This window comes from Saccostrea cucullata, unplaced genomic scaffold, assembly GCF_032062105.1.
Source record: "Saccostrea cucullata isolate Sc308-1 unplaced genomic scaffold, CSIRO_AGI_Scuc_v1 ctg575, whole genome shotgun sequence".
NCBI classification, from domain to species: domain Eukaryota; kingdom Metazoa; phylum Mollusca; class Bivalvia; order Ostreida; family Ostreidae; genus Saccostrea; species Saccostrea cuccullata.
Window position 1 is genome coordinate 55,978 of NW_026932050.1, and position 10,265 is coordinate 66,242.

The 10,265-nt window shown below is 33.5% G+C and overlaps 1 protein-coding gene across 1 annotated transcript; it reads left to right on the top strand.

Moving 5' to 3' along the window:
- The first annotated feature begins 270 nt into the window (after positions 1 to 270).
- Positions 271 to 597, top strand: LOC134234364 (zinc finger protein lsy-27-like). The gene has a single exon (XM_062716425.1). It carries the CDS (start codon positions 271 to 273, stop codon positions 595 to 597), a length of 327 nt encoding a protein of 108 aa, XP_062572409.1.
- The last annotated feature ends 9,668 nt before the right edge of the window (positions 598 to 10,265 follow it).

Consider the following 10,265-nt stretch of genomic DNA (forward strand, 5'->3'; position numbering starts at 1 on the left):
CATTGGCCAAACAGGAAACTCCCTCAGAGAAAGGATGTATGAACATTTCGCCGATATGAAAGTCGCCAATCAACATAAACCTGTGTCTCGTCACTTTACGTCACAAACTAATACGTCACAATCAGACAAGTTTACAATTACACACACCAGATGATGTTTCCATCACGTCGCTCGTGAAAATCAAAAACAATATAAATCAACGTCTACGAACGGAGGAAGCCTTTATACATACATTTAAAACTCTACATTCACAAGGATTGAATCAAAAATATGGCTAATGTTAAATATACCAAGAGAAAACAGATGGATAATCCAAAGGAATCGGAAACAAACAAAATGGACTTCCAGTGTACTACATGCAACCGTAAATTCAAACAAGCTAGCAACCTCAAGAGGCATAATGAACTTCAACATAATCCGATCGTAACCAGATACTACTGTGATATTTGTAAAAAATCTTACTGTCGTAAAGATGTTGTTCAACACCATATCGCTAAAGAGCACCCAGATACGGAATTTAAAGAAACTTTAATATTCACCTGCACCAGTCCCAGAGAAATGGCCGAAAAACCAAAAGAATGGGAACGCCCGTTTTAAAGCCGACCAAGAACCATGAAAAATCCAATCTTCAGAATATTACCAGCCAACAAACCATACGAACCCACGCAATCAACATCCACAGAAACCGTATGTCAAAATGAACTTCCACCAGGATTACAGAACAGATCGATCACAGTACACGGAATTTATGGACTATTTAATTAATTACCTTAAAAAATATTCCATGCATTATATTGTAAATCATACTTAAGTTTTTATTGACGATGTCAAAGTGTTAAAGAAGTTATATAATAATGTAAATGTAATCCGCATACTGGGCAAATCTTCCGCATTTTCATAGCAACGTCATCCGCATACTATATAAATCTTCCGCATTTCTAAGTGTTTATAGTAACGTCATCCGCATTTTTGACTTCATCAAAGAATATTTTTGTATAATTGTTCTGATGACGACCGTCTCTGGTCGAAACCGGTCAACCAAATAAATTTACATGTGCATTCTTAAGAAGTGTTGGTGATCTGTTTGTTCTAATTAAGTTATTTGAATGAATGTTTGAGTTCAAAAACTGCTCGTTATCTCTATGTATTTGAGTCGCCTGCGTGGCGCAGTTTTTAGAGCGTCTGCTCCAGAGTCGAAAAGTAAGGAGTTGATCCTTACGTCGCGGTGTGGAATCCCACTGTGGAACGTGGAGACCGGTCCGTCGGACGAGACCGTATAAAACGAGGCCCCGTGTTACTGTGTAAAAATGAAGTTGTTGAATTAATAGTAACACGTATATACTTTTTAGTGGTCTGTCTTGATGGTATTCATATTGTGCATTCTTGAGGATCAACTACATCAACACTTCATCAAGATGTTAGCGGAATATTACTACAACATAAATAAAGTTGACGATGTAAAAGCTAATGCCACCTTGCTTATTAATTGGACCTCAATTTTTCCAGTAAGTAAAAATTCCAAAAATGGAGAACATTTTGTGGTGTCATTAGAAGAACACTTTAAAATGATAGAAAACCAAGGTCTAATTGACCTAAAAATGTTAATGTCGAAATTCTTATATTTTTTATTGCTTATCCATGAATAATACCATATAACAGAATTTTTGACATTATTAATGACGGTGGTGAGATTGCTAAAATGAATATTCCTAGCCTAAAAATTGATTAGTTTTATATGCAACAGCATCTTTTGTGAGCATTTTATATTCGCTTAAATTATGTATCGCTGAAAATAAAATACTAATTTTTTTCAAGGACAAATCGCTAAAATTTCGTCTTACTAAAATTTACACTCATACGGTATGACCGTTTCCTGGTTAAGTGATTTCTGTTTTTGATGACGCACATAGCATCATTCAAATAGGAAGGTGTCAGTTACACATTAAATAATATGAGATTTCTTGTCCTTTTATTACGGTTTACGTGAAGATGATCATAATATTTTACCCTAATTTTTTTCTGAAGTAAGGAGTCGTATTGGCTTATTATGTGATAAACAATAAGAAAGAAGAAGACACGTTTTCTTGCAACAAGTAAAATGCCACTTACATAAGTATTTTTTTAATTTCGTTATTGTGAGTAATTTATAATATATATAATTATAATTTTTCCTTTAGTCATTAGATTGTATATGACATATGCACAATCTTATGATCTTAAAATTGCGGCAGGAACATTTTCTTTAATAAAAAGTGATCTATCTTATGAACCTTAACTAGACGTCCAAGTCCATAGGCCATGAATAAGTTTGAAATAAGTCCATAGATCATAAATTAGAATGAAATAGTGTTTTTTAATCTAAAAAGGAATTATGAGTTATTTATCTGCGAATTTCATGTCGTTCTAGACATCTGAATCTATCTCTTGTATTTCTATGAATATCTAAATACATGTATGAAACAAATGTGTCAGACTCTGTAGCATCTTTTATTTCAAGCTCACTAGGATATATCGATATTGTATGATGATATATGTTTGCCTCTTGTTTATGTCGACTTGTCAGATATTTTTGTCTGATAAAAAATCATTACGACCAGTAACTGAATAACCTTGCTATTAAAGCATGTTAGGACTTTAACTGACATCTACTTGTCATCATAATATCTCATGCACTGACAAGTCGGCATAATTTTTTCTGGAAAGAATATATTTTTTCTAACAAGTAGATATACAGCATTGGTGATCTTTCTAACAAGTAGATATAATATTCTGACAAATCCACATAATTTTCTGACAACCCAGTTTATCAAATGTTATGTCGTCTTGTTAGAAAAATACATTGACAACAGATTGCTTATATTGGATATGGACATTTTCATGCTGAATTTTTAAACACGTGTATAAGTGAACAGTCAACAAAAATTTCTGAAAAGTTGACAAGTGAGGGCAGAAATATGCCACCATATCTATTTACAGTATGTTGTAAACGTGTGGTATAGAATACATACGTAATATTAGACTTTTGTCCATATTTGGAACAATCACTGCTTTAACGTAAAAAGATAAGTACCATCATACCTTTATATAGGTATGCATTATTCTAATACATGTATATACTTGAATATTTTGTTGACATTTATGAATTTTGAAGAATTAATAATTACATATTAATTTGTATGACGAAGATACATGTATTAAGATTATTGTATAATATAAACAACAGTGGTTTTTTTTAAATTTGTGTTTATTAAAGGATCGCAGTTTGAGATCTCACGTCACGTTCCTTTAACAGCTGTTCTGATAACTTCATAATTTACAACAAATTAAATATAAATTAGCATTTTTGTAATTGCTTAAGTGTATTAAAAATAGATAAATGGATAATTTTATTTAAAAAGTAATATATTATTGGTTTCCGATAGAATGCATGGAGATAACAAACAGTTCTCCAGATCAAAAGTCCATAAAACAATACAAAATAGGAGACGAGCAAAAGTGGACCTCCAAAACATCACAGGTGGGATCAGGTGCCATTGAGGAGTGAGTATCCCCTGCCGACCTGTCACACCCGCCGTGTGAACCTTGTCATGATCGGGAAATAACGGGAAAATCCGTCGTCAATTCATTGTATAAAAAATGGACTAATAATTAGAATGAAAAACGTCAGTCAGCATTTAACTCAATCTGATTAAAATCAGATCCTTTGATCCGCTCACATAGATCGCTACGATGTTCGTGAGCGGATCAAAGAATCTAATTTTAATCAGATTGCATTTGACTCAATGATGAATTGTATTTGCTGACAAGGTCATTGTATCGGTCAAAGAACTTACGAAAAGATGACTTTAAACGAGCCTGCTGAATTTTTTGTTTCATCAACTTAAGCTTGTTTGTCAATAATTTACCTTGTTGTAGACATTGTTCATACATAGAGCATGCTCTTGCGTATCTAATCAACTGAGAAATGTAAACTCCTTAAGCAGGTGATGAACGTATTATTGCTGCATAAATAAGGGAAGTTGACTATAAAAAAGTTAAAGTCATCACATTTATCATAGAGCTTAATTGTTAGATTACCAATAACGTCTTTTTCAAGTAAAAATATCCAAATATGAAACAGATGTGTCATACTCTGTGGTATCTTTTATCTTATGCTCCCCAGGATATATCGTATCAACATAGGAATGGAAATTACAATTGTTAATTGACAGTTCGTCGGCGATATAGCGAATTGTCGTTTTGAAGGCCACAGCAAGTGTTTTCTTCTTTTCACGCATAAGATTTTGCACAACTTCTGACCTCTAATCTGCACATGGAAAATTGACCCTATTGGCGTGCAATGTAAATTTACCATTGAATAACCATCAATACTTATCTTAGTGCTTCAGTTGAATTATCTTTTAGCATTTAACATGTTTATGTCTCCGTATTTCTATGTCGACACGATCAATCCCGATGAGCTTGAAATAAAAAATGCCATAGAGTCTGACACGTCTATTTCACATTTTGATACTTTATGGTTATCTAACAACCAAGCTTTATGATAAACGTGATGACTTTAACTTTTCTTTTCAATCGTCAAATTCCAACACATACAACATAGCTTTTTATCTATAGGTAAAGGAGCTTGTGATATTTAATATATACTCAATAGTTATGATTAAATTACAAAGATTAAAATTACATGTGTGACTAAGATACAACTTATTATATATAATTTTTTGGTTTTTTGTCTTACTTGTGAACATTTTAGATAGGGAATTAATTGAATAATATTTGGACGTAAGAAAAAGAAGAAAAGAATGGAATGACCTAACACAAAAAATATTCAGCTTTGTTTTTTAAAAGTGAGCGAATTTATGAATCGGAAAAACATACTCATAATATTGCCTACAAGAGGTACCGTTAGATCTATGCATGAAAATGGAGTTGTCTTTCTTCATTCGTAATTATGCAAAAGGAAAAGGATAATATACATTATATACAATTATGGTAAATACAGTATCAAGAATAAAAGAAAAATACTTGCTTAATAAAGATATACCATGCTTAAAATTAAGCGGGGAAGTACATAAAATCTTAGAAATAATCCCAAAGCGAACGACTCAAAATCGACGGCGTAAATCGAAGGTTTTTATAACCTTTGGATCTAGAGCTCTCTAGTTTATTTATCTGTCCAAATTTTCTCAACAGTGATACAATTCTGCAGGTATTTTTCCCGATGGAGAACGTTATCTTTCAAATCAGTTCAAATTTCTTTACTACTTCCGTTTCCTTTTCATTTTTTCAGCTTCTGTCTAACTGGTGTCCGTCACAGTACTCGGTAGTTCATTCAGTAGAGTGCTCGCTCCGTGATCGGTAGGTCGAGGGTTCGACCCCAGCCGCAGCTGACTCAAGTAAAAAAAAATATAGGTAGCAACTGTTCCTTTACCTAGCGCTCGGCAATTTGAAGTGAAAAGTTGAGGGTCCTTCAGTTGAGACCTTAAAAACCGATATAATCAATCAAACAACTGACTAACAGGTAACTGAATCTATACCTTAAGGGCAAACAGGGGTGGTCATATTTCCATTAATCCTAGTAAAGAAGACAAGATCATATTCGGGCTTTTTGATATCATTGACAGCTGCTTTTTCAATAAAAATGGAACTCGTAAATTTACTTACACTGTACCTTGTCATTGGTCATTTGCAAAATCATTTTATTAAAACACATTCTGATTGCACACACAAGTACTCTGAAGTTGACATCAAAAAGATGCTTGAGTTTCTGATTGACAATATCTATGTGGTTTTTGGAGACCAAGTATTCCAACTATCTATTGGATTCCCATGGGTACCAACTGCGCTCCATTATTAGCAGACCTATTTTTATATTCCCTTGAAGCAGAATTTGTGCAAAATCTTATGCGTGAAAAGAAGAAAACACTTGCTGTGGCCTTCAACTCGACATTTAGATATATCGACGACGTATTGTCAATTAACAATGGTAATTTCCATTCCTACGTCGACACGATATATCCTGTAGAGCTTGACATAAAAGATACCACAGAGTCTGACACAACTGTTTCATATTTGGAAATTTTACTTGAAAAAGACGTTAATGGTTATCTAATAACCAAGCTATATGATAAACGTGATGACTTTAACTATTCTATCGTCAACTTCCCTTACTTATGCAGCAATATAAGTTTATCACCTGCATACGGAGTCTATATATAGATTCGATACACAAGAGCATGCTCTATGTATGAACAATTTCTAAAACGAGGTAAATTATTGACAAGCAAGTTGATGAAACAAGAATATCAGCAGTCTCGTTTAAAGTCATCATTTCGTAAGTTTTATGGTCGATACAATGACCTTGACAGCAAATACAATTTATCATTGAGTCAAATGCTGACTGACGTTTTTCATACTAATTGTTAGTCCATTATTTATACACTGAATTGATGACGGATTTTCACCTCTGATGTTTCGGAGGTCCGTGTTTGCTCTGCTCCTGTTTTGTATTGTTTAATGGACTTTGAGATTGAATTCTGTTCGTTATCTCCATATCCTTATTAAGCCACCTTTCTCTCTCCCTCTTCCTCCCTATCTCTCTCTCCCTTTCTTTTAAAGAAGAATGAAGCAGAACATCACAAAGGAATCACCTAATATTTAATAGCAAGGGTGCAAATAAGCAAGGGAAAATTCAGGGATTTTAGAGTGTTAAATTTCTGGTTTTGTCCAGCATCACTTCTATGTACTGACTATGCCGAACGTTGTCCAACACCCTGTTTTGCGCACTGATTTCCCCTTACCATCCCCTGCATTGCCATGCGTTGCACTCCCTGTCTTCTACTGCCCCCTCGTCTTCCCCCGATGCCATCCTCCTTGCCCTACGCTATCTCTCTCTCTCTCTCTCTTGCATGTAGTTCTCTCTCTCCCCCACCCCCTCTCTCGCCTTGCTTTTCAGTTTCCTTAAGTCCTCCTTCGCCATACAGGGAAAGGAAGTAAAGCTGTGAGTTATCCGCTCTGTACATTAAACAAGAGTTTGTTTGCAGTTTAATTTAGTGTTAACACAGTTGACATCACAGCTGAATCAGGAATTTATTAACGCATTCCTTAATTCGCCTACTCTCTCTCCTTAAACCATTGAGCTATTTAAAACAAAGCTTTTAAAACCTAATAAGGAGTAGATATAAGCGTGAATTGCTTTTCAGAAATTATTTTCTTCCGTCGGCGAAAAACTCTCTGCATTGTGAGAAGTTTAAGTTTATTCTTTAACGAAAACTATTAAAACACTTTTAAACTTTAAACTGAACCCTTTGCATGGTGAAGTGTTTTTGTTAATTCCTTTAAGAAAACTATTAAGCAGATTGTTATGATGCTTCAAATGACGTTTTATTTTAAAAGATGGGCGTCATTATATGTTTTTGATCCTCTTTGTTGATTGTTTTTCTTCCTGGATTTGAAGAATCGTACATCACATCCCTCTGCAAAACTGTAGGGACAAAACCACCAGTTATAATTTGCTGAAAAGCAAAATTTAATTCCCATTGATTCCAGTAATTATGTGATGATCGAGGGCCGGTATATTGGGGGGCCCATACATGCCTTTCTTCCCAATGCATCATAGCCACATAATTTTCAAAATGATTTATTTTAATTCTCTTTAAAATGATTGAAAGGAACGATCATTTATTCCTTTATTTTCGTTTTTCTTTTTCGCTGACATAATGGCTCATTAATAACAAAATATTTTAAAAGCAGACACCCATTTGAAAGAAAACACGGGGGAAATGATTGCCTGAGCAACTCTTAAAACGAACTGGGATAGGATGAAATTGATGAATTAAAGTAACCAAAAACACTGAAAAAAAAATGTTTATTCCATATTTTTTGGAATTTTCTAAATTTGCATATTTTGTAAATGTGCACTTTTAGAAGGACCTTCTTTTAAACACCTTTTACATGTTTTAAGAACATAAAAAAGATTAAGGTTATAAAGTCAATTTTTTTAAAGAATTCAAACGAAATTAAAATCGGTAAATTTACTTTTTATTAAAATTTCAAAGCGTATTACATATCTACAATTACGTATACAGCAGGTACGGCGTTCTTCTTATTGAAGTGAACTCCCATGTGGAATAATGCTATCTTACATTCGTTAAAGGGTATCACTTATCGACTGGCACTGGTGCAGGCCCGTTGTGCAGTGTAATATGTCCCTCTGATAGGCGTGAACTCACATAACTTTATGATTTTAAGTGATATATTGAATTTCGCCTTGCTGGTGTACACGCGGAGGGTGGTGATAAGGTTCGCTGCCCGTGTAATATGAACCCCAAAGTTAAAATGAAATAATTTTCACATCGAGAAACATGAACAGCCCCAATACTGACACATTCGTGCCGAATACACACACATTCCTATTTTATGACGGATCTGCCCCAAATTAAAACTGAGGACTCAAATCGTTTGTTGTGGTTTAATGGTATTTTTAAAATACAAATCAGCATACTTTACATGCCCCCGTTTCCTGGGCTATAAATCTGGATCCCATAAGAATGCAGCGATTTTAATTTCGTTTGAATAATTAATAATTGCTTGTAACGGGGCATAAAAAGTGCATTTGAATATTTCCCATGTTACTCTTTTATGAAGCGTAATACTCCAATGAATTTGATTTTCTATCCTACATTGAAGGGTGTGGAATTTTACCGAGAGTGCAAACACTTTATTTGATTATTGAAGCGCTGAGTGTTGCCATGATTAAAAAAAAAAATCAAAAACGTATTTGCATATAAACATAATTAAACAAATAAACAAACAAAATATCGTCAAGAGTATGCCATAATAAGGGTCCTAATCAGACCTGATGTCTTAACTTGATATTCATTTATTTTTTATATAATAATTTATTGCCTCTCTCTAACAAATTCTATCTATGTTATAATATTTTTTTTTCAATATCATTGTCCATAGGACACGAATGCTCTGTCCAGAGTTCATTGATAACGCAACATGAAATGTGTTTTAATGTAAAAAATCTTGAATAGTTTCTTTAAAGCTAAGGTTAATACACCATACATGTATTAAGGTCACTCGGACGTTCAAGGTTAAATAATAGAAACATTAGATAAATTCTCACCAAAAAGTACATAGTATTACAAGTGTAAGTGTTCATAAAAATACCTTGAGTTTATTATTCACTTTTTTTTTATTTATTCAGTATATATATTTTGAAAATGAGCTAAACACAAACTTTTATAAAAACAAGGTCAAGGTAAAGAAAAGGACAGTGCCAAAACACGGTGATAAAGTGGCATAGATGTTCTCAATATATGTTAACATATAAAATAGAATAAAAATATATTGACTCGTTTCCATAAAACCTAGGAAAAATAAATTTGACAAAAAGTGTGGTCAAGGTAAAATGAAAGGTCACTGTTAAAAATATAACTTCAATGGAAAAGCTAGCATCAATATGTACAATGTACATGTATAAGCATATGATGTATTTGAATAGTTTCTTTGAAATTAAGATGAAGATAACCTTGAGATCAAGGTCAAAGTAAGGCAATGTCTAAAAAGAGATTTAGTCGAAGAAGTCTTGTAAAATTGTATCAGCATATGATGTTTGGAAAAAAATATCTTAGAAAGTTTTTTTTGAAAATAAGCGTTATGCTACTTTAAGAAACGTAAGGTAAAGATCAAAGGGAAGGTCAAGGTCGAAAACAGTTGTGCATGCGCAGTTGAACAGCTCTGGTCAGTAGTATAAACACAATGATAAAAATATATCCGGATTTTTTTTTCTTCATGAAACTGGTGAGCTTTACAAAAAACAAAGAAATGTAAGTCAAGGTCAAACAAATCAAGGTCAATTTTTTGTGCACTTGATTAGTTTTTTCAATATGATTTGATAATATATATTTCTGTTTTTTTTTCTCTGTGATAACTCTTTAAAAGTTAACGGAGTTGATTTAATGATAATTCTACCGGAATGTAAATTAGGCAGGTCGATAGGTCAGGAGCTAAGGAGGCCTAATATGCATGCAAATCTCGTGCGCATCTGTCTCTGTGTCTGACGCTAAGGAGGCCAAATATGCTTGTAAATGTCGTGCGGCTGCCTCAATGGGCAAGGACTATTGAAATTGGCATGGGAGTCCTCGTGTAATTTAAATCTGTGTCTACATTTTTAAAGTCTAAATCTACAATTTATTTATTTCACAATGAAATGAAAATATAAGGAATCACTGTCTAGTTAGCATAGTATTCCAGGG

Coding starts and splice junctions, on each gene's coding strand:
- LOC134234364 (XM_062716425.1), top strand. CDS start 271: ATGGCTAATGTTAAATATACCAAGAGAAAACAGATGGATAATCCAAAG.